Below are 24,992 nucleotides of genomic sequence, written 5' to 3' on the forward strand. Positions count from 1 at the left end.
CATGAGAAAATGGCTGGTAACCGGGATGCCCAGTCCCATGCTCAAATCAAATCAAAATATAATTGCAAACAAAGCTCCCCCAGGACTGTTGTTAGTTGGACAGTACCCGTTGTTTCGGACCAGTCGTGGAGTGTGCTTGTTGGTGGTGGGGAAGTATAAACTTTACCATTCTATTTGGGAACCGCCTATAATGTATGTAGCATGGAAGATACCGAGATCTCTTGGTTGTTATGTTGACAATGAAAGCATGCCGCTCAAAATATTATTTATCTCTGTTTCAAAAACTCGAGCTCTGGCACCTCTACAAATCCCTGCTTCCCTCTGCAAAGGGCCTATCTATTTACTTTTATTGCTGAGTCATCATCCTCTTATAAAAAGCACCAGTTAGAGAGCACCATTGTCATTTGTATGTGTTGTTATTAATTGATATTGAGTATGACTGTGACTGGATCTCTTTTATCATGAATTACAATGTCTAGTTAGTCCTTGATCTTCAGGGGTGCTCTGCATTTATGTTTTGCGATCTCAGAAAGGGCTAGCAAGATACCATCTTGTTATATCATATCGTGATTGTTTTAAGAAAGTTTGTCATCCAAGATTTATTGTTATTGCTCGTTAGTTGATTATGCCATTAATATGAGTAAATATGAGACCTAAATGTTATTGTGAATATGATTAGTTCATGATCTTTGCTGAAAACTTGAATGTTGGCTTTACATATTTGCAACAACAAGATCAAACCGAGTTTGTAAAAGTTTTTCTTTATCACTTTTAGTTTGTCAACTCAATTGCTTGAGGACAAGCAATGGGTTAAGCTTGTGGGAGATGATACGTCTCCATCGTATCTACTTTTTCAAACTCTTTTGCCCTTGTTTTGGACTCTAATTTGCATGATTTGAATGGAACTAACCCGGACTGACGTTGTTTTCAGCAGAATTGCCATGGTGTTATTTTTGTGCAGAAATAAAAATTCTCGGAATGACCTGAAACTTCACGGAGATCATTTTTTAAATAAATAAAAAATATTGATGAAAGAATCAACCGAAGGGGGCCCACACCTTGTCCACAAGGGTGGAGGGCACGCCCACCCCCGGGGGCGCGCCCTCTGACCTTGTGGGTCCCCTGAACCTCCACCGACCTCAACTCCAACTTCATATATTCATGTTCAGGGAGAAAAAATCAAAGAGAAGGATTCATCGCGTTTTACGATATAGAGCCGCCACCATCTCCTGTTCTTCCTCGGGAGGGCAGATCTGGAGTCTGTTTTGGGCTCCGGAGAGGGGAAATCGTCGCCATCGTCAGCATCAACCATCCTCCATCACCAATTTCATGATGCTCACCGTCGTGCGTGAGTAATCCCATCGTAGGCTTGCTGGACGGTAATGGGTTGGATGAGATTTACCATGTAATTGAGTTAGTTTTGTTAGGGTTTGATCCCTAGTATCCACTATGTTCTAAGATTGATATTGCTATGACTTCGCTATGCCTAATGCTTGTCACTAGGGCCCGAGTGCCATGATTTCAGATCTGAACCTATTATGCTTTCATGAATATATTTGTATTCTTGATCCTATCTTGCAAGTTATAGTCACCTACTACGTGTTATGATCCGGCAACCCCGGAGTGACAATAGTCGGGACACTTTCCGGTGATGACCGTAGTTTGAAGGAGTTCATGTATCACTAAGTGCTAATGCTTTGGTCCGGTTCTCTATTAAAATGAGACCTTAATATCCCTTAGTTTTCAATAGGACCCTACTGTCATGGGAGGGTAGGACAAAAGATGTCATGCAAGTTCTTTTCCATAAGCACGTATGACTATACGGAATACATGCCTACATTATATTGATGAATTAGAGCTAGTTCTGTGTCATCCTATGTTATAACTGTTGCATGATGAATGCCATCCGACATAATTGTCCATCATTGATCCATTGCCTACGAGTTTGTTTCATATTGATCATTGCTTCGTTACTTTTCCGTTGCCACTATTACGATTGCTACAAAACTGCTACTATTACTTTTGCCACCGTTACCGCTACTTCCATACTACTTGGCTACTAAACACTTTGTTGTAGATATTAAGTCTTTCAGGTGTGGCTGAATTGACGACTCAGCTGCTAATACTTGAGAATATTCTTTGGCTTCCCTTGTGTCGAATCAATAAATTTGGGTTGAATACTCTACCCTCGAAAACTGTTCGATCCCCTATACTTGTCGGTTATCATGCATTGACATACAATTTTGTCTATACAAATTGTAATTAGCATTTTAGTTGATGCTTTTGTAAAAATTGCAATGGCAACACTTCCACGGAAGCCATGGCAGTCATGGGCACGAACAGGAAGGCTACTACGGCGATGGAACCGACAGGGAAACAAGGTGGGGAGGGGCGAAACTTCACCGTGGGGGTGCTGCCGGAGTCGTACGAGGCCGACGGTGATCGAAGACGGCGGGAGGATGCGCTGATCTTGACGGTGGTGCTTGGGTCCATGAAGCAGAGGAAGCAGGGGAAGAAGAGGTCGATCCGGGTCTCGAGGATGCATGCGTGGTCGAAGGAGACGACGTCGGTGAGTCAACCCAAAACGAGGACAACGACGGGCACCGGCGGTTCTTCTCTGAACTCTCTCGGCTCTCTCACTTGCGAACGAAAGAGGAGGCGAACGACGAAGAGAGTGGTGGCTGCGGCAAGAAGGGGGAAGAGGGAAACCCTAGGGCGCGGGGTTCGGTTTTATAGAGGCGCGGATGGACGGCGCCGGCCTTGGCGTCCGTGTCCTTCTCACGAAGCTGCTGCTGTTGCACGCCTGGAGGTAGGAGACGGCGTTCCAGACGGGGCAGGTGGCCGTCTCGCCTGGCTGGGCCAGCTCGGGAGAAGGAGGCCCAAGTGGCTTCGGTCAGATAAGGCCCCTTTTCTTTTTCCTCTTAAAAATCTTTCTTGTAAATATATAATCCACATAATACAAAAGGGCAAAGGTCAGAGGGTTGGGGAAGGAATATGAAAGATGTAATTATATCTCTCTACTCCTGGAAATAGGTGCTATTTGAATAAATTGCCCTGGCAATTTTTAGAGGTAGAAAATAATCCAAGTTTGAATTAAATTCAAACTTGAGCCATTTTTTAATCCAACCAAAACACATCCAAATGAGCTGAAATTTGACATAGAGGTTAAAGTCATTGTGTAGGATTTAGAGGAAAAGAATGAACATTATTTTAGATAGGAAAAATGTCACTTGCAATAATGGGTGAAATTTGAAAGAAGGAAGAAATGAAATGGTTTGCACTTGGAGAAGGGCCTTGGAGAAAAGATGAAGAGGCAAACACCATAAGAGAAGGGGAAGATGGAGAGCACATAACCAACACATCAACATGAAGAACGCAACCCACATGATGATCATGATAAAATGCAATAAACTGACATGAGGCACATCAAAATCATGAAGCATATAACAAAGCAAGATGATCATGGCAACAACAAGGATGGCAAAGTATAATCAATAATAAACATGATGCAAGAAGCAAATCTTCTATATCTAAATAGCTAGCCCCCACTAAACTATTTCTCTCGACATGCAAATATGCCACCTCATCATTCAACATGCATAGAGAAAAGGCACACCACAACATGCAACCCTGCATAATAAAAAAGCACCTCAAGATGCAAACATGCATGAGAATGTAAATACTATTATGATATTTATAGTACACAATTAATAACCAAACACCACAAATCATTTTTTTAGTTAGTTCTCACATTATCAATATACATATTCATGTTACAACCAATTCTCATTGAACATGTTGCAAAACATTCCCGCAACAACGTGCGGGGTATCATCTAGTTGTGACAATGGCACTCAACATGGTCATGGCATAAACATATAGGAATGAAATATGCAAAACAATTATGATAATGCAACACAACTAAAATAAATGAAAGACATCTAGAGCATCGGTCTCGGTGTGTCACATGTGCTTGGCGATTTTTTTTCTTTATGCTTTGGTGGAATGGTAAAGAATTCATTCACCCAGTTTGCACGGTAAGTACTCTCGGTTACACATTTAAGGTCTTTGACGTGAAGTATTCATACAACTACATATATTGCTTGTGCATGATTGGTATGAGTTGACAAAGTTGTTACTATAATTGCTCAAATATCACGCGAATGAAGCTAAAGATAACATCTCTGATATCGTGCCGGAATTTCTTAATCCCATATATCTTGATTCATAATGGATTTTCAGTTGAATCTTCGTTTTATATGTATGCATCGCCAATTTCTTTTTTTATCATTTTACATTGCAAGTAAAGAACTTCAATTATTACCCAATTGTGCCGATGCTATCTTGTCTCTCACGTGAAATTTAACATGCATAATGTTTATATACAACTAATAAAATATTTCAAAAGCCCGTGGCAACCCACGCAAGTGAAGTGGACTTTAACTATTACCCGATTGTGCCCATGCTATCTTCTCTCTACATGTGAAATTTAACATGCATAATGTTATGTGCAACTAGCAAAATATTTCAAGAGCCCGTAGCAACTCCCGGGCATTCTACTAGCATCACCAATGACTGACTTGTCAACCTCACGTGGATTGCGTTAATTTAATTTACATAGTTGTTTGAGACAGGATGAAACATGCTAAATCCCATATGAAATTATCAAAAAACAAATATAATCAGGCCAGCATCCACCCAATCAAACCCCGTATGAATGTTCAGCTTCACCAGTTGATAAAACACAACAAAACTAATGAATAATGATGTTCAGCTTCACCACTTGCCCAAGTGATCAAATTGAATACACACTGCATAATAAACATACAAAGACGGGTAGAAAGACCTAAGAAGCACGACACAACCGTGACCCTGTTACTACCTATTTCCAATAAACAAACTGGAAATGTTTACTTGACCAATGCAAAGCATGTCGGCAACGGCCTGTCTCTAGCTCCAGGAATTGTGTATGCTCCTGCACCTTCCTGGTTAACAAGGATAAAGATAATACTCCACACACAAACTCAAGTCTAGAGTGCACACACCTCTGGACAAAATGCAGCACAATTTATCCAACATGGTGATACCTAATCACGATCTCATAACTTGCCAATACTCGATTGGTGCAACACATGCATGTCAAATGGCATTCTGATCATGTGCGCAACTATGGCATGTTAAGGCGTTTATAAGAATCTCAAGCAAAAGCTGGTACTTTCAGACCACCATGCCAAAAGTTGCTCCATAGGTAAATTATCAACCACTTTGGTTCGGGACAGGCAATGTATTGGGTGTTGTAATCAAGATACACTGCATTAGCTGATGGTCTCTGTGATTACACAATCTGTTTGGTTCAAGCAAGGTTTGTTTTCCCATTACAACACAGCTCTGACGCAGGATAGCTTGGGACGCCTCAAAAGAGAAGAAAAAAGACCTCCGCCGGCTCCCCCAGATCCAGCACCAGAACAAAACTAAACAAACCCAGATCGATCCAGAACCAGCCCAAACAAGGCCAGATCAATGAACACAGACGCATACAGAGAAGATCTCTCCTGGTCCAGAGGCTGTTGGTACATCGATTGGCAAACAAATCCAAGATTTAGCGTCCTGGATTCTATAGATTCGTCGGTGGGCGAAAGGAGACGGACGAGAGCAGGGAGGTTGCCAGCGCAGGTGCCTGCTGCGGCGTCGTTGCTGCTGCTCAGGGTCTCTGGGCCTCGGGCCTCTTGGTGAGGAGGTTGGGATGAGAGGGCTCTTGGTGAGGAGAAGGTTGGGACAAGTGAGACGGCATGCGGTGTTATCCCAATCCAGCTGGGATGGTGTTATCCAAATCCATCTGGGATGGTCCCTTTTTGGGATTGTGTTATCCCAATCCAGCTGGGATCGGCCCTTTTTGGAATTGTGAAGCACCGCATCTGATTACAGGGTGACTGAAACCCGAAACAACTGAATCAAACATGTGTATGGTATTCGCAAGCCGATGTAATCGGAAGACAGCAAAAATTCTCCTATATCTTGCACACATTTTGAGCTCATTGATTTAGGATTTCAAGTTGTAAGTCGTAGTGGTATCTCATGGTTACTGTTTGCAGACAGGACCAAGTCTTGGTAATATTCTGAACTACTACTGCTAAGAATGATAGTATGTATCAATGAAGGAATGCATATTTGCAAGCAAGGGCAAGTAGCATCTCCTAAGTTTTGGATGGCGAATAGGGGACCAAGTCTCTCACACAAACTACTAAGCAGGTTTTAGGACAACAAATACAGATTCTTATATGTGACCTTCCAATACATAGGTTCGGAACATTTACGGCAGGGCATCACACACAGGCCCGGAGGAAAAGATAAAGAGTAAATGTATTCTACTAGGGAAATCAGAGGGTTTATGGCATCCAGACAGGTCCTCTTAAGCAAAGCTTCCAGGTTGGGCCATACTCTCAGTCATCTGGTTTGGGTAGGGGCTCCAATAAGCAGGCTCCAAACTTCATTGGTCTTGGCTGTTTTCAGTAAAGGATTGGGCAGGGGTGCAAATGTGAAACGGACAGGTTCATCGGAAGAGAGCTGAGCTGGGTTCAATGTGTTTCAAAGGCAGATGTGGTTAGAAGCAAGTATTGAACATGTAGTCACTATATACATGTCAACACACAGAGGAACCATACCTGTTGGATTCGACAACCTGCATTTTAATAGCCATAGCGTTTTCCAGATGAAAGATAGGTAGAGCCAGATAACCTGATAAAAAATTTGCAAACAGTACCAAGTGAAAAATCACATATGGAATAAAGATAAGCATACAAAGATAAAAATGGAATATTAAGTAAACTTGGCCTTGACCAAAGTTCGCACAAAATGATACTCCCTCCGTCTCATAATAAAGATGTTACTACAACCAACATATCAGTACATTGGTTCTAATAACATCTTGTATTATGGGATGGAGGGAGTAATAGACAGCAATATATCGAGTGTAAAGAAACATTAATATTTTGGTTAAAAAAACCATGCCTATACATGTGCCGCTTAATTGTGATTAGGTGCTAGACCACAGCAGAAGGGCAAGCGATTATTGTACTAGCCGTGTGCTTAATCGTGCCTAGGCATGCCGCTTAGGCAAAGTAAGCGCTAGAGGCAGAACTAGCAATTTACACTTGGTGCTTTTTTTAACGTTTATTTACCTACACAGAACTATGGTCAACAACGAGAATATGTATACAGGGTGACTCAAAAAAAAGTCATCCTTACCCGCTGCTGCCAGAACCACCACTGTAAGCACCATAGCCGCCTCCGTATACCTAGAGATGGTTTCAGTTCGTATTGTGGGATAAGAAACCTGACAAAATGTTGGCAGGATTCGCAATGAATAAAAGGGATGCTATACCTGGGAGCTGCCATAATTTGCATAACGGTCAACAGGAAGCACATCGTCTGATGCACGATATCCACTAGAATATGGATAATCGTGCCCAGCAGACTTATTGTCTCTGCTTAGATACTTTGGCTCATCAGACACGCTAGCAGGCAAAGGGTGATATGGGATCACAGGTGGAAAACCTGATAAAGCACCTTCTCTTTCAAAGAAGTTGGCTTTCAGCCTTGTAGTTATTTGCACAAGAGCATGCCTTGCAACATCAAGATCTCCGCTGATCTGTTGTACATGACAATTACAACAGTAAATACTTTTTATGGCAACAAGGAGTCGTGAAACAAAGAACATCAGAAGTTAAAATTGTTACCTGGACCATCTCTTCGTCGTCCGATGCTACTTTTGGAACATCCTCCTTCGAAATGATCCGTATGTTTGCTCTCGATGTTCTTCGTATCTCCGTAATGATTGAACCACCTTTGCCGATCAGGCACCCTATCCGTGATGTCGACACCAACAAACGTGTAGTATATGATGGCTCCCCCGATTCTGCATCAATTTTCTCACTGCATCTTGGCTGTAAACGGACTGTAGCATCAATTGTTGGAGAGACAGGATCTTCAAAGAACTGCATGGCACGGAAAATTAGAATTAATCGGGACCTGCTACTAAAAATAAACATGGAAACGTATCATGCAAAAACTGAAGAAGAGAGAAATTACCTCCTTTGCCGAAACTGTAATTATGCAGTCACCTTCAGCACTCGAACTATCCACTTTGATAAAAGCTCCAGATTCTTGCCTAATCTGTTTGATAATTCCACCTCCTTTTCCAATTACACCTCCGACATTCGCCGCAGCACAAAGCAGACGCAGGGTAAACTCTTTTGCAGAGCTCACCTCCCTCCGTGGTTGGTATATAGAAGGCCAATCTCCCACCATATCACCTTTGTATCGTCCATAAGGACCAACCATAGGAGTAATCCCTACAACTGGTGCAGTAGAGGAACTACCAAGGCGGGAGCCCGCTGGAAAAGGTTGGGTTAAGCCGGACGCAAGGAGATGCTGTGACCTGGATGGGTTGCCATGGAGGCGAGATGACACTTGGAGAAGAGCTTTTCTAACTACAATCGGATCCCCAATTATCTAGTTTTAAAATGATAAAAAAATGTTATATATTTATGATTTCACAGTGACACTACAAAACAATACAATATATATAGGACTAATTTTCTATACTCCTGGGAGTATGTACTCCCATCTTCAATATACCTCGTATACGCATTGACTATACCTCTTTATCATTCTCAATATACTTTATTAAATATTCTAAGATACCACAATACGAGTTTTGTTGAAAAAATATCATTTCTGACGTACTTTTTGTAATATACTACCTTTTTCACATACAAACAAATCAGTATAGACGTAAACCTTCAAAAATATGAGACACACATGATTTTTTTCATGAAACTCATTTTGGTATCTAATAATTAATAATGAAGTATATTAAAAATAATAGAGGTATAAAAGATTCATCTATGTGGTGTATGAGGGGTGGGAGTACGTACTCCTAGGAGTACACAACCATTTTCCTAGGGTGCAGAATATTAACTATTTGTATTTCATATATATATATATATATATATATAGAGAGAGAGAGAGAGAGAGAGAAAGTCTATTCATCACCGAGGGTGCAGAATAAGTTATTCTTCACCTGAGTTAATCTTACGATCATTTCACAAATAAATTACATTTGAAATACAAATAGTTCATTCATATTAATTCACTGCATAAAATTTGGCATAAGAAAAAAAGTATATGTCATAAGACAAGAAAAACTGCATTTTATGTATATTTTACACTATGTTTTTACATCTGTAATTTTATGTAACATAAAATATTTTTTACGGTGATTAGATATTTTATTGCGTTCTCTTTATACATTTGAAATAAGACAAAATTTACGGAACGTAAAATTACAGTGCATTGATATTAAAATAGAGGGGGGTGAAGAATAGTCATATATATATTAAACTAAATAAACAGAAGAAAATATATCCATTTATTAAATGAACATGCCCGTTATTCAATTAATGAGTACAAATTTACAACCAGAGCATATGAAATACCTACTGCACATAAACGAGTAAACATTTGTTGTAGTAGATACTCCCTCCATTCCTAAATATAAGTCTTTTTTAGAGATTCCAATATAGACTACATACAGAGCAAAATGAGTGAATCTACACTCTAAAATAGGTCTATATACATCCGTATGTAGTACATATTGAAATCTCTAAAAAGACTTATACTCCCTCCGTTCCTAAATATTTGTCTTTTTAGAGATTTCAAATGGACTACCACATATGGATGTATATAGACATACTTTAGAGTGTAGATTCACTCATTTTGCTCCGTATGTAGTCACTTGTTGAAATCTCTAGAAAGACAAATATTTAGGAACGGAGGGAGTATTTGGGAACGGAGGGAGTATTTGGTAAGACTACGGATACCACATGTCCACATGTACTATATAGAAGAGAGGATATACTTGCTATACGAGTATAGTAGTACACCTGTACATTTATTGCAGGAAAAAGGAGGGAAAAATGACTAACCAGGAGAAGTTCATCACCACTAGTAGCACATGCAGGAAGGTGTTCATTACTGAGAACACGTATTTGTGAACCAGTGTCGCTGCGGATTCCCTGGATGATATGCCCACCTTTTCCAATAATGCATCCAATCTGATCAGATGGCACAAGCAACCGAACAGTAACTTGACCTAAACCCTCTTCATTTTCTTCGTTCACAGGACCATCATCTGTGGCAAGCTTCTCATGAACCCTAAAGAGAGCATCTTGAGCAGCGCAAACCTTATCTTCAGTATCTTCAATGGTATTAGTCTCCCTGCTTGAGCTAAATATTGTTATGACTCGGTCATCGCAGTTAGGGACACTCTCACCAATCCTAATCTTAGCTTGAGTATCGCTCCTCAGCTGCTTGGCAATTTCTCCACCCCTCCCAATTATACTCCCTATTTTCCTAGACGTGCAAAGGTAGCGATAGACAGTGTCATCTGGACCAGGAGCATATGTATCATCACCAGGATTTCTTCTCTTGACACCTCCATTTTCAGCATAATCAGACTGCCGCTTTCCATGACTGTTCCGGTGCCCAGGCCCGACCATGATCTGAAAGCAGAGACAGAATAGTCAGCGACATGGAATACCATGAGAACTAAATACAAACTTAAATAAAAAAATCTTCAATGCCAGTAATAACACAGCATGTGTGGTACATTAGGATTCTTCATAAAGAGGGTAATATTTATTTTCCATCAAGCTTTTCCACCTCCAAACCCAAGTAGCATCAGGCAGCAGCTAAGACCCTCGATACCATATGATAGTAAAAGATTATAGCTTCCGAATAAAAGCATGCATCACTCACCTCGACCTACTTATGTTGCGTGCCCATGTTAGGACCACCAAAAATGAAGCAAATATTAAAATCCACCAGGTGGAATTGAGGGCTATAGCAGATTGTAGGTCAACGCTTAACCAATGCACATGGCAAAATCAACTGCGGTTATAAATCCTTGCCAAATCAAACACGGAAACCAAATGCATGCTTCTGACTAGAGAACATCTCCAAGAAAAACATCCGTTTCAACAAGAAAATAATGGATTTTGGTCTTTTAATACATAATCATCCCACAGGAAAAGATGTAATTTTTTTCAAATAAGAGCATGCATTACCTGTACCAATATCTGCTGTCCATGTTAGGACCACTAAAAATGTGGCAACCCTTAAAATTGACCGGGTGAATTTTAGGACTATGCCGCTTAATGAACGCACATAGCAAAATCAATTGAAGTTATAAATCCTTAACAAATCAAATATATAGAAACCAAATACATGCCTCTCACTAGACGAAATCTACTTAGACAAGACCTCTGCAGACAAAAGAGTCTGTTTGACAAGAAAATAAGGGTTTCGGACTTTCGGTCTCATCAACACATACATGAGCCTCTTTCTGGGCAGCTGAATTAACTGGAGAACAAATCTTTGTAAAAACCTAAACAGAGCCCATACGAAAATGAAACACGCAGGCATCTACCGAAAATCAAATTCAAAAGGGCCCGCTCTCTCCATCCTCTCATTACGGAGCGCCAACCTCCCAGATAAGTGCCCCAAACTTCACTTCGGGAGGTACATCTAAAGGAACTTGCGCATCAAGACAGACGCACATGAACCCCAATTCACCTGCCTTTAGTACAAACAAACGTTTATACTATCATTTACTCCTCAACCGCGCAGCAAACAAATCATCAAGAAAGTGGATGGATCATATAACTGACGAGGATGTTCACGGGCGATCCTCGGCTGTAGCTCACGGCGCGGGCAGCCATGTGGGAGGGGGCAGACCAGCAAAACAGTGGAAACGAAGGGGGGGGGGGGAGCTCACCGCGCCGGCCGCCGGAGAAGGGTACCAGATCTGGCGTACGGAGAGAACGACAAGTCGATGAGTCTCACGGAACAGAAGGGAGCTAATAAGCGATTTGCACCCTGGGTGAAGGCTCTAGCAACTTCCAACACAAAAGAAAAAGGTAAAGATTCAGATCGAGCAATCATCCTCGCAAGGACCTTCTTTAATAGTATTTTTTTCAAAAAAATTTGAGTGGATCCTCGCAAGGAGCTATATGTCGCTTATTGCAACGTGAAAGGAGGGCTCGCCTCTGGCGCCCGCACGTATGGGCTGGCCCATTTAGCGCGTTTAGCTATCGATCCATGCGTTTGCTGCGTTTTCTTCGGGTATGTCCATGTTTTTCTCGGGTTTTTTTTTTACTTTTCCTCTTACGTTTGTATTTTCTGATTCCTTGTTTTTCTTCAATTTTCTTTGTATGTTTTTAATTTTTTTCCTTTTTTTTTATTTAAGAGATGTCTACCTTTTTCATAATGTACATATTTCTGTATATAGCAAAGCAATTTTTTTGTACTCGTTTAAAATTTATCAAATATATGATAAACATTTTTGCAAAATATATGTTTTTATGTCTACTTTTTTCATACATATTGTACAATTTTAGTATACATCCGCATATTTTTTATATAAGTTTAGTGCTTTTCAATATATTATTTCACATTTTCTTAAATAATTAAGTTGAAAATTTTTCAAATAGGTATTAAAAATATTTTCAAATATATGATGAAAGATTTTTCTGTATGATAAGAAACACTTTTTCAACTATGTGAACTTTTTTATACACGGGATAAACATTTTAAATGTCACATTTTTTTGGTTTGAAATGCGTGATTTTTTTCTAAATCTAACGTACATTTTTTTGAATGGTACGATTTTTATTAATTAGCCGAACATTTTCTTTCATTCTATAACATTTTGCAGAAAATGTTACATGCACATTTTCTAAATGCGTGCACATTTTTAATGTTCATTTTTTGAATGGTAGAAACAGTTTCTAAAAGTAGGGCGGATATTTTTTTTACACTACGTTTACTAATATGTGTATCTTGCTTTCTTCAAAACATAAAAAAGGAAGAAAAAAAGACAAGTGTGAGCTCACCATAATGTCACCTTGACGAGAACATGTCAGAATTGGGCCGGTCCACTATCGGCTAGCTACATGCGACGGTCGTACGGCTCAGACAGGTGGCACATAGCGGGCCTAGTTAGGGGCCGCCCGCCGCAGGCAATTGCGGGCGTTAGCATATGTTACGGGCATTTGAGGTTGCTCGCCACAATCCGCTACGATTTACGTGGGGCAGTGCGGCAGCCCACTTAAGCCCGTCACAATCCGCAACCGATGTAAACGAAAAATCTGGGACTTGATCTCCAGTTCGTTTACCAAGCCAGAAGGTGAGTCAACTTCGCCGCATCTTCTCGCGCGGGACGAGCCCAGACAACCTAGTGCAAGGTCGGACGAACGTCATGCACTTGAGCGCACCGATACATGGGATGATGCGGAGCATCCTTCGGTCATCCCATGGACACCACACCGACCCAACAAGATCCACGTGGACCTATGACAAGAGCTCACGCACGTGTCATGAAAAACGAGGTGAACCCACTCCTCTACGAGATTGATATGGATATGGATGAAACTTGGATGCTACCTCACCAAAGAATGCTATGTGTCATTAGATATGAGGACGACCACCATCAAGCAGCTCAGGAACATCCCCAAGGCCTAAGAGAAGGACGCCAAGGCCACAAGGAAGAAGGAGGTCACCATCAAGAAGAAGTCAACACATCTCGGGCGACCCCATGCGCACGGGCCTCCACTGATACAGCGAGCTGCTATACAAACATTTTTAACCCCTTTCCGCGAAGGCATTTTGAACCGTCACCTAGTGAGTGTGGGCGATAGGGGGGTCCTTCCCACACGATCCAGAAATCATTGGGGATAGGCCCTCCGGTCACACACACGCTTGGCAAAATGAGATCGTGTGCGACGGGCGAGCGATCAAATACAATTATACAGGCCCAATCGGTTCCGGTCGTAGGTACATCCCACACGGTCAGTCCCAGACAAACGTTTCCGTTCGTATGTACATTCCACATAGTCAATCCAAGGAATACGTTTTCGTTGGTATGTACATCCCACATAGCCAATCCAAGCAGTAGGTTTCCATTCGTATGTACATCCCACACAGTCAATCTAGGGAAAAAGTTTCTGTTCGTATGTACATCACACACAATTTTCCTCATTAAATCATTGGTGATAGTGTTGCCATTGCAGACGATATTAACAATTTTATCGTTTGCGTTATTGAATGCAACACACACGGTGCGTAGAAGAAACTGTGTGGCGTAGGTTGTCCATCAACACACTTTTTATGTGGTAAACGTTTGCGCAAGGTGGCCTAACGCAAACAGTTTTCATGGTTGCTTGTTGATATGCTTGAGTATTTAAGTCTCATGTCAAAACTAGACTATTGCTTTGAATCATATAAAAGTCCAAATGTCAATGCCATAAAGAAAAGAATATGAGATGACATGTTAGGCAGCATTCCACATCAAAAATTCTGTTTTCATCATTTACCTACTCGACGACGAGCAGGAATTAAGCTTGGGGATGCTGATACGTCTCCAATGTATCTATACTTTTTTATTGTTCCATGTTGTTATATTATCATTCTTGGATGTTTTATAATCATTTTATAACATTTTTTGGTACTAACCTATTGACGTAGTGCCAAGTGCCAGTTGCTGTTTTTTGCATATTTTTTACATCGCAGGAAATCAATATCAAACGGAGTCCAAACACCGCGAAACTTTTTGAGGATTTTTTATGGACCAGAAGACCACCAATGGGCCAGAGCAGCACCTGGGGGTGCCCCGAGGGGGGGAACCCACCAGGGCGTGCATGGGGGCCCAGGCGCGCCCAGGTGGGTTGTGCCCACCTCGGTGGCCTCCCGCACCCCCTCTTTGCTCTATAAAATCCCAAATATTCCAAAAACCCTCGGGGTTAACCTAGATCAGAAGTTCCGTCGCCGCAAGCCTCTGTAGCCATGAAAAACCAATCTAGACCCCGTTCCGGCACCCTGCCGGAGGAGGAAATCATTACCGGTGGCCATCTTCATCATCCCGGCGGCCACCATGATGAGGAGGGAGTAGTCCACCCTCGGGGTTGAGGATTTGTACCAGTAGCTATTTGTTTAATCTCTCTCTCTCTCGTGTTCTTGAGATGTCACGATCTTGATGTATCGCGGGCTTTGTTAATATAGTTAGATCATATGATGTTTTCCCCTCTCTATCCTGTTATGATGAATTGAGTTTTGCCTTTGAGATTTCATTTTATCGGATTGAATACTTTTATGGATTTGAGAGCACTTGATACATGTCTTGCATATGATTCACTTGATATGTGTTTTGGCACTCAACTCGCGGATTCCCAAGGTGACATTGGGTTAATCTATGCATAGGGGTTGTTGCATGTTCTCGTCTTTGTTTCTCCGGTAGAAAAATCTTGGGGCACTCTTTGAGGTTCTTTGTGTTGGATCGAGTATTATGAATCTGAAATTGTTTGATGCATATCGTATAATCAACTCACGGATACTCGCGGTGACATTGGAGTATCTAGGTGACATTAGAGTTGGTTGATGTGTATCATATGGTGTTACTTTAGTATGAACTTTTGGTTAGATCGATCGGAAAGAATAGCTTGATGTTATTTTAGTACGAACTCTAGGATAGATTGATCGGAAATAATAGCTTTGAGGTGGTTTGGTACCCTACAAGCAATTTCTTCTTATGTTCTCCGCTAGATAAGAACTTTGGAGTGATTCTTCATCGCACGTGAGGGATGGTTATATGATCCAATTATACTAGCGAAAGTACGGACCCTATGCCTCATTTTCAAGCATTGCAATACCGTTTATGCTCACTTTTGTTACTTACTACCTTGCTGTTTTTATTGTTCCTATTACAAAAATCAATATCTACTATCATTACTACACTTGTATCACCATCTCTTCGCCGAACTAGTGCACCTATACAATTTACCATTGTATTTGGTGTGTTGGGGACACAAGAGACTTTTTATTATTTGGTTGCAGGGTTGCTTGAGAGAGACCATCTTCATCCTACACCTCCCACGGATTGATAAAACTTAGGTCATCTACTTGAGGGAAAATTGCCTACAAAACTCTGCGCTTGGAGGCCCAACATGAGTCTACAGGAATAAAGTTGCGTAGTAGACATCATGCTTGTGGATGATTGAGCATCCATCCTTCGTCCTCTTCAGGAAGACTTCAATATTGAACCATGGGTGTTGTATGAATACCTTCCTCGCCTCCTAACCATATAGGTGGTTTGAGAGGTAATCATCAGTGAGCTACTTTGGAAATGCCTGAAAACAAGGATATGCATAAATATCTTCTCTAGATTTGAAATGGCGCAAAGGAATAAAAAAGACAAGGTATAATAGTTAGTACCATCTTGTAGTGAACTAATGTCTTCTTCATTGTGCAGAAAAAGATCTTGTTGTTTTTTGTCACTAATTTCTTTATCCTAACAATCTTTTCTGAGTTTCTTGACTGATATTCTTGGGCAACTCGTTTTTTCACATGCAAAAAGGGTCGAATAGTGGGTCAAAACCTCTGACAGCAAGACCTACATGTGCAAGACCAAATTGTTAAAAAGCTAAATATTAGAATGGTTTCTGCAATTGCACAATAATGTGCTATTAGACAAAGGACCATGCATGTGCAAACCTCGATTTGTAAACCTCAGTGCTTCCCATTGTTTCCCTACAACACATATAAGATAGTTAGTGATCTTGTTAAGTGAGGGTTGGCATGCTATCAGTAAAATATGTTGATGAAAAATAAACACATTGCAGATTCATCAGATTAATTCGAGCCACATGGAAAAGTGCATAATTATGAGAATATCTAGGCATGATCATGTATATAGGCATCACATCCGCGACAAGTAGACCGAAACGATTCTGCATCTACTACTATTACTCCACACATCGACCGCTATCCAGCATGCATCTAGAGTATTAAGTTCATAAGAACAGAGTAACACATTAGGCAAGATGACATGATGTAGAGGGATGAACTCAAGCAATATGATATAAACCCCATCTTTTTATCCTCGATGGCAACAATACAATACGTGTCGTTTCCCCTTCTGTCACTGGGATCGAGCAACGCAAGATTGAACCCAAAAGCTAAGCACTTCTCCCATTGCAAGAAAGATCAATCTAGTAGGCCAAACCAAACTGATAATTCGAAGAGACCTGCAAAGATAACAAATCATACATAAAAGAATTCAGAGGAGATTCAAATATTGTTCATAGATAATCTTGATCATAAACCCACAATTCATCGTATCTCGACAAACACACCGCAAAAAGAGTTACATCGAATATATCTCCAAGAAGATCGAGGAGAACTTTGTATTGAGATCCAAAGAGAGAGAATAAGCCATCTAGCTAATAACTATGGACCCGAAGGTCTGAGTTAAACTACTCACACATCATCGGAGAGGCTACGGTGTTGATGTAGAAGCCCTCCGTGATCGATTCCCCCTCCGGCGGAGCGCTGGAAAAGGCCCCAAGATGGGATCTCACGGGTACAGAAGGTTGCGGCGGTGGAAATAGGGTTTCGTGGTGCTCTTGGATGTTTTCGGGGTATATGAGTATATATAGGAGGAAGAAGTAGGTCGATGGAGCTGCGAGGGGCCCACGAGGGTGGGGGCGTGCCCAGGGGGGCAGGCGCGCCTCCCTGCCTCGTGGCCTCCTCGCTTCTTTCTTGACGTCCACTCCAAGTCCTCTGGATCACGTTTGTTCCAAAAAATCACACTCCCGAAGGTTTCATTCCGTTTGGATTCCGTTTGATATTCCTTTTCTGCGAAACACTGAAATAGGCAAAAAAACAGCAATTTGCATTGGGCCTTGGGTTAGTAGGTTAGTCCCAAAAATAATATAAAAGTGTATAATAAAGCCCATTAAACATCCAAAACAGATAATATAATAGCATGGAACAATAAAAAATTATAGATACATTGGAGACGTATCAAGCATCCCCAAGCTTAATTCCTGCTCGTCCTCGAGTAGGTAAATGATAAAAACAGAATTTTTGATGTGGAATGCTACCTAGCATATTCTTCAATGTAATTTTCTTTATTGTGGAATGAATGTTCAGATCCTAAAGATTCAAGGTAAAAGTTTAATATGGACATAAAAATAATAATACTTCAAGCATACTAACTAAGCAATTATGTCTTCTCAAAATAACATGGCCAAAGAAAGTTCATCCCTACAAAATCATATAGTTTGGTCATGCTCCATTTTCGTCACACAAGAATGCTCTCATCATGCACAACCCCGATGACAAGCCAAGCAATTGTTTCATACTTTAGTAATCTCAAACTTTTTTCAACTTTCACGCAATACATGAGTGTGAGCCATGGATATAGCACTATGGGTGGAATAGAATATAATGATGGGGGTTATGTGGAGAAGGCAAAAAAGGAGAAAGTCTCACATTGACGCGGCTAATCAATGGGCTAGGGAGATGCCCATCAATTGATGTCAATGCAAGGAGTAGGGATTGCCATGCAACGGATGCACTAGAGCTATAAATGTATGAAAGCTCAACAAAAGAAACTAAGTGGGTGTGCATCCAACTTGCTTGCTCACGAAGACCTAGGGCATTTGAGGAAGCCCATTGTTGGAATATACAAGCCAAGTTCTATAATGAAAATTTCCCACTAGTATATGAAAATGACAAAACACGAGACTCTCTGTCGTAAAGATCATGGTGCTACTTTGAAGCACAAGTGTGGAAAAAGGATAGTAGCATTGTCCCTTTTTTCTTTTTTTTTCTTTTTTTCTTTTTTTCTTTTTTTGAGCCTTCCTTTTTTTATTTGGCCTTTCTCTTTTTTTATTTGGGGCAATGCTCTATTAATGATGATCATCACACTTATATTTATTTACAACTCAATGATTACAACTCGATACTAAAACAAAATATGACTCTATATGAATGCCTCCAGCGGTATACCGGGATGGGCAATGAATCAAGAGTGACATGTATGAATTAATATGCATGGTGGCTTTGCCACAAATACGATGTCAAATACATGATCATGCAAGGCAATATGACAATGATGAAGCGTGTCATAATAAACGGAACGGTGGAAAGTTGCATGGCAATATATCTCGGAATGGCTATGGAAATGCCATAATAGGTAGGTATGGTGGCTGTTTTGAGGAAGATATAAGGAGGTTTATGTGTGATAGAGCGTATCGTATCACGGGTTTGGATGCACCGGCGAAGTTTGCACCAACTCTCAAGGTGAGAAAGGGCAATGCATGGTATCGAAGAGGCTAGCAATGATGGAAAGGTGAGAGTGTGTATAATCCATGGACTCAACATTAGTCATAAAGAACTCACATACTTATTGCAAAAATCTGTCATAAAAAACCAAGCACTACGCGCATGCTCCTAGGGGGATAGATTGGTAGGAAAAGACCATCGCTCGTCCCCGACCGCCACTCATAAGGAAGACAATCAAAGAACACCTCATGTTTCAAATTTGTTACACAACGTTTACCATAACGTTTACCATACGTGCATGCTACGGGACTTGCAAACTTCAACACAAGTATTTCTCAAATTCACAACTACTCAACTAGCACAACTTTAATATCACTATCTCCATATCTCAAAACAATCATCAAGCATCAAACTTCTCTTAGTATTCAATGCCCTTATATGGAAGTTTTTATTATATCCATCTTGGATGCCTATCATATTAGGACTAATTTTATAGCCAAAGCAAATTATCATGCTGTTCTAAAGAACTCTCAAAATAATATAAGTTAAGCATGAGAGATCAATAATTTATATAAAATAAAACCACCACCGTGCTCTAAAAGATATAAGTGAAGCACTAGAGCAAAATTATTTAGCTCAAAAGATATAAGTGAAGCACATAGAGTATTCTAATAAATTCCGATTCATGTGTGTCTCTCCCAAAAGGTGTGTACAGCAAGGATGATTGTGGTGAACTAAAAAGTAAAGACTCAAATCATACAAGACGCTCCAAGCAAAACACATATCATGTGGTGAATAAAAATATAGCATCAAGTAAAGTTACCGATGGACGAAGACAAAAGAGGGGATGCCTTCCGGGGCATCCCCAAGCTTAGGCTTTTGGTTGTCCTTGAATTTTACCTTGGGGTGCCTTGGGCATCCCCAAGCTTAGGCTCTTGCCACTTATTATTCCATAATCCATCAAATCTTTACCCAAAAACTTGAAAACTTCACAACACAAAACTCAACAGAAAATCTCATGAGCTCCGTTAGCGAAATAAAACAAACCACCACCTTAAGGTACTGTAATGAAATCATTCTTTATTTATATTGGTGTTAAACCTACTGTATTCCAACTTCTCTATGGTTCATAACCTCCGATACTAGCCATAGATTCATCAAAATAAGCAAACAACACACGAAAAACAGAATCTGTCGAAAACAGAACAGTCTGTAGCAATCAGATTTGTTCGCATATTTTTGGAACTCCAAAAATCCTGAAAAACTAGGAAAACCTGGACAATTTGTGTACTGATCTACTACAAAAAGAATTGGTAATTTATCACGTTCTGGTGAATTTTAACAATTATATTCGTGAGCGAAAAGTTTCTGTCTTTTTCAACAAGATCAAACAACTATCACCCAAGAAGATCCTATTGGTTCTACTTGGCACAAACACTAATTAAAACATAAAAACACATCTAACCAGAGGCTAGATCAAAGATTTATTACTAAACAGAACCAAAAAGCAAGAAACAAAAATAAAATTGGGTTGCCTCCCAACAAGCGCTATCGTTTAACGCCCCTAGCTAGGCATACAGATTTCAATGATGCTCACATGAAAGACAAGAATTGAAGCACAAAAAGAGCATCATAACATACGTGACAAACACATCTAAGTCTAACATACTTCCTATGCATAGGCATCTTGTAGGCAAACAAATTATCAAGGCAAGCAAAGACTAGCATATGCAAGGAAGCGGAAAGAAACAATAGCAATCTCAACATAACGAGAGGTAATTTAGTAACATGAAAATTTCTACAACCATATTTTCCTCTCTCATAATAATTACATGTAGGATCATAAGCAAATTCAACAATATAGCTATCACAGAACATATTCTTAACACGATCCACATGTATGCAAAGTTGACACTCTTCCAAAATAGTGGGAGTAACATTAACTAAAGTCATGACCTCTCCAAACCCACTTTTATCAAAAACTTCATAAGATTGAACATTCTCCAAATATGTGCGATCTAAAGTTGACACTCTTCCAAACCCACTTTCAATACTATTGCAAACACTAATATCAATCTCATATTCATCATGGGGCTTAAATAAATTTTCAAGACCATAAAAAGAATCACCCCAATCATGATCATTGAAACAAATAGTAGACATAGCAAAACTAGCATCCCCAAGCTTAGGGTTTTGCATATTATTAGCACATTTGACATCAAGAGAATCTATAGTAACATCATTGCAATCATGCTTTTCATCGAAGGAACTACCAAGTATGGGTGCAATAGCAACGATCTCATGTTTAACATAAGGAACTATAGCAAATTCATCTTCATAAATATTGGCATCATGGCCACAAGAATAGCAAGCATCATGTTCATCAAGGGATATTTCAATCAAATCATCGGAATCATCATTATCTATAGATTCATGCATATCATTATTTTCTTCCGAAGCAACGGTCATTCTCTCAATAAATTCTTTGACATAGACATTATGAGCATAGTTTTCATAGCAATATTTAAGTATGTCAAAATTTTCAGATTCGTAGAGAGTAGTATCATACTTTTCAATCAAAGAAGCAACTTCATAAGCACCCTTAAAAGCAACAAATTCTTCAATTAGTTCGATATCGTAGTAACTATAAACACCCTTTGCATAAGAAGATAAGATTTCATTATCATTAAACTCACATAGGTAGGGGAGGTGTTTTTTAGGGTTCTTAGAGCAACAAGTAAAATCATAAATTTCACAAAGATTCCAAGCATAACACAACAATCTGTTTATTTGATCCCATAAGAGTCTCCCTTTTTCAGATAAACAGCGACGCACAAAATGAGCATGCTCATCTAAAGATTTCCCATCAACTAGGCTAGTTGGGTTTTCAGCGCGAGCGCATAAGGATCGAAGATGATCCAAGTGGAACACTTTAAGTGGATCCATATCAATAGATTTTTAGGAAGCAAAGATGCAAGCAAATAGAAGACACATGGTAACACAAGATCAAATGGAAGAAGGGCGAATAGAACGGCAAAGGTGAAGTGGGGGAGAGGAAACGAGAGGCAAATGGCAAATAATGTAATGCGAGGGATAAGAGTTTGTGATGGGTACTTGGTATGTCTTGACTTGTGCGTAGACTCCCCGGCAACGGCGCCAGAAATCCTTCTTGCTACCTCTTGAGCATGCGTTGGTTTTCCCTTGAAGATGAAAGGGTGATGCAGCAAAGTAGTGTAAGTATTTCCCTCAGTTTTTGAGAACCAAGGTATCAATCCAGTAGGAGGCCACACGCAAGTCCCTCGTACCTACACAAACAAATAAGAACCTTGCAACCAACGCGATAAAGGGGTTGTCAGTCCCTTCTCGGCCACTTGCAAAAGTGAGATCTGATAGAGATGATAAGATAATATTTTTTGGTATTTTTATGATAAAGATTGAAAGTAAAGATTGCAAAATAAACGGCGACAGAAATAGCTAGTTGACGGGAGATTAATATGATGGAAAATAGACCCGGCGGCCATAGGTTTCACTAGTGGCTTCTCTCAAGATAGCATAAGTATTACGGTGGGTGAACAAATTACTGTCGAGCAATTGATAGAAAAGTGCATAATTATGAGAATATCTAGGCATGATCATGTATATAGGCATCACGTCCACGACAAGTAGACCGAAACGATTCTGCATCTACTACTATTACTCCACACATCGACTGCTATCCAGCATGCATCTAGAGTATTAAGTTCATAAGAACAGAGTAACGCATTAGGCAAGATGACATGATGTAGAGGGATAAACTCAAGCAATATGATATAAACCCCATCTTTTTATCCTCGATGACAACAATACAATACGTGTCGTTTCCCCTTCTGTCACTGGGATCGAGCAATGCAAGATTGAACCCAAAGCTAAGCACTTCTCCCATTGCAAGAAAGATCAATCTAGTAGGCCAAACCAAACTGATAGTTCGAAGAGACTTGCAAAGATAACAAATCATACATAAAAGAATTCAGAGGAGATTCAAATATTGTTCATAGATAAGCTTGATCATAAACCCACAATTCATCGGATCTTGACAAACACACCGCAAAAAGAGTTACATTGAATAGATCTCCAAGAAGATCGAGGAGAACTTTGTATTGAGATCCAAAGAGAGAGAAGAAGCCATCTGCCTAATAACTATGGACCCGAAGGTCTGAGGTAAACTACCCACACATCATCGGAGAGGCTATGGTGTTGATGTAGAAGCCCTCCGTGATCGATTCCCCCTCCGGCGGAGCGCCGGAAAAGGCCCCAAGATGGGATCTCACGGGTACAGAAGGTTGCGGCGGTGGAAATAGGGTTTCGTGGTGCTCTTGGATGTTTTCGGGGTATATGAGTATATATAGGAGGAAGAAGTAGGTCGGTGGAGCTGCGAGGGGCCCACGAGGGTGGGGGCGCGCCGGGGGGGGGGGGGCAGGCGCGCCTCCCTGCCTCGTGGCCTCCTTGCTTCTTTCTTGACGTCCACTCCAAGTCCTCTGGATCACGTTTGTTCCAAAAGTCACTCTCCCGAAGGTTTCATTCCATTTGGATTCCATTTGATATTCCTTTTCTGCGAAACACTGAAATAGGCAAAAAAAAAGCAATTTGCACTGGGCCTTGGCTTAGTAGGTTAGTCCCAAAAATAATATAAAAGTGTATAATAAACCATTAAACATCCAAAACAGATAATATAATAGCATGGAACAATAAAAAATTATAGATGCGTTGGAGATGTATCAGCAGGCAAGGTAATAATCTCACAATAACTTTTATCAAATATCAATTTATACTTAAGCATCTTATTCTTATCTTTAACAATAAAGTCATGTGCTACCATACTCTTATAATCTAGAAAAATAGGAGGCAACAACTTTTCCTCTTTCTCATAATGCCTAATAGGTATGTTAAAATGTGCAGCAAGGCGCGAAGCAAAGATGCCTCCAAAGATGGGACTCTTTGTACGATTCAGATTTAACCGTTTAGCAACGATAGCACCTAAACTGTAAGTAGTATCATGAAACAAGGCATGGCGCAAAATAACAATATCAGGGGCACTAAGATTTCCATTGTTCCCATGACCAATTAAGCATCTACTAGCAAATATTGCAAAGTAACGCAGAACAGGAAAATGTATGCTAGTGATTCTTGCATCGGAAACTTTTCTCGTTTCCCCTACAGCAATCATATCAATAAACCCTTCCACATCATTATGATGTGGTTCCTCTATGTTGCCCGCAAAGGGTAACTTGCAAACCGCACAAAAATCATAGAGGGACATCTCCCTAAACTCATCATATAAATAAAAATCCACCGAAGGTGGTGATCTCCTAGCATGGAAATGAAAATTTTGCACAAAAATATTAGTGAGTAGGAGATACTGTTCGAGCTGGTCGTGGAGGAAGCTGGTGAGGCCCGCATTCTCAGCCAAGTAATAAAAATCATCATGAATCCCGGCTGCTCTCAAGAACTCATCACAAGGCCATTCACACGGCCGAACCTCCGGGGTGCGAGTGAGATTATATTTGGGCTTCTTATCCTCTTCACTTTGCTTATCCTTCGAGCTTCGGCTCGAAGAGCCCCTCAATAATCTCTTCATCATTTTCTGATTTTTTTTGAAATTTTTAGTAACTCAAAATAAAAGTGAACCAAACTCAACAAGATTGATAACAGCTACTCCCACAAGTGCCTAGAGACTATATCATGCATTAGAACTACTTTGGGACCATATAAATTTGACATGCAAGCTCAAGAACAGGGTCACCTCGTGGCCAAGTGTGGCTCCCCCTGATGTG

The 24,992-nt window shown here is 40.4% G+C and overlaps 1 protein-coding gene across 6 annotated transcripts; it reads right to left on the reverse strand.

The window, feature by feature from the left end:
* Positions 1-4,627: 4,627 nt before the first annotated feature.
* LOC109757546 (RNA-binding KH domain-containing protein RCF3) lies at positions 4,628-11,993 on the reverse strand. Of its 6 annotated transcripts, none has more exons than XM_045227800.2 (9): positions 11,837-11,993; positions 9,987-10,562; positions 8,089-8,511; positions 7,737-7,994; positions 7,567-7,648; positions 7,382-7,484; positions 7,246-7,295; positions 6,663-6,735; positions 4,628-4,985 (listed from the first exon to the last, which is right to left on the reverse strand). In XM_045227800.2, the coding sequence occupies exons 2-9, from the start codon at positions 10,557-10,559 to the stop codon at positions 4,883-4,885; spliced, it is 1,665 nt and encodes a 554-aa protein (XP_045083735.1). In that variant the 5' UTR covers positions 10,560-10,562; positions 11,837-11,993; the 3' UTR covers positions 4,628-4,882. The 6 variants fall into 6 exon arrangements, with proteins under 6 accessions (XP_045083735.1, XP_073352611.1, XP_045083736.1 ...); XM_045227801.2 differs by lacking the exon at positions 4,628-4,985 and adding an exon at positions 6,251-6,564; XM_045227802.2 differs by lacking the exon at positions 4,628-4,985 and adding an exon at positions 6,251-6,569.
* Positions 11,994-24,992: the final 12,999 nt, after the last annotated feature.

The sequence above is a fragment of the Aegilops tauschii genome, chromosome 4 (assembly GCF_002575655.3).
Source record: "Aegilops tauschii subsp. strangulata cultivar AL8/78 chromosome 4, Aet v6.0, whole genome shotgun sequence".
Taxonomy (NCBI): Eukaryota; Viridiplantae; Streptophyta; class Magnoliopsida; order Poales; family Poaceae; genus Aegilops; species Aegilops tauschii.

Bases quoted from the DNA above. Each gene is read 5' to 3' on its own strand.
- LOC109757546 (XM_045227800.2), bottom strand. From the start codon at position 10,559: ATGGTCGGGCCTGGGCACCGGAACAGTCATGGAAAGCGGCAGTCTGAT. The intron at 8,512-9,986 runs GTTAGTCATTTT...TTTTAAAACTAG, and splicing joins GTGGTGATGAACTTCTCCTG to ATAATTGGGGATCCGATTGT. The intron at 7,296-7,381 runs GTATAGCATCCC...AACCATCTCTAG, and splicing joins CAAATTATGGCAGCTCCCAG to GTATACGGAGGCGGCTATGG.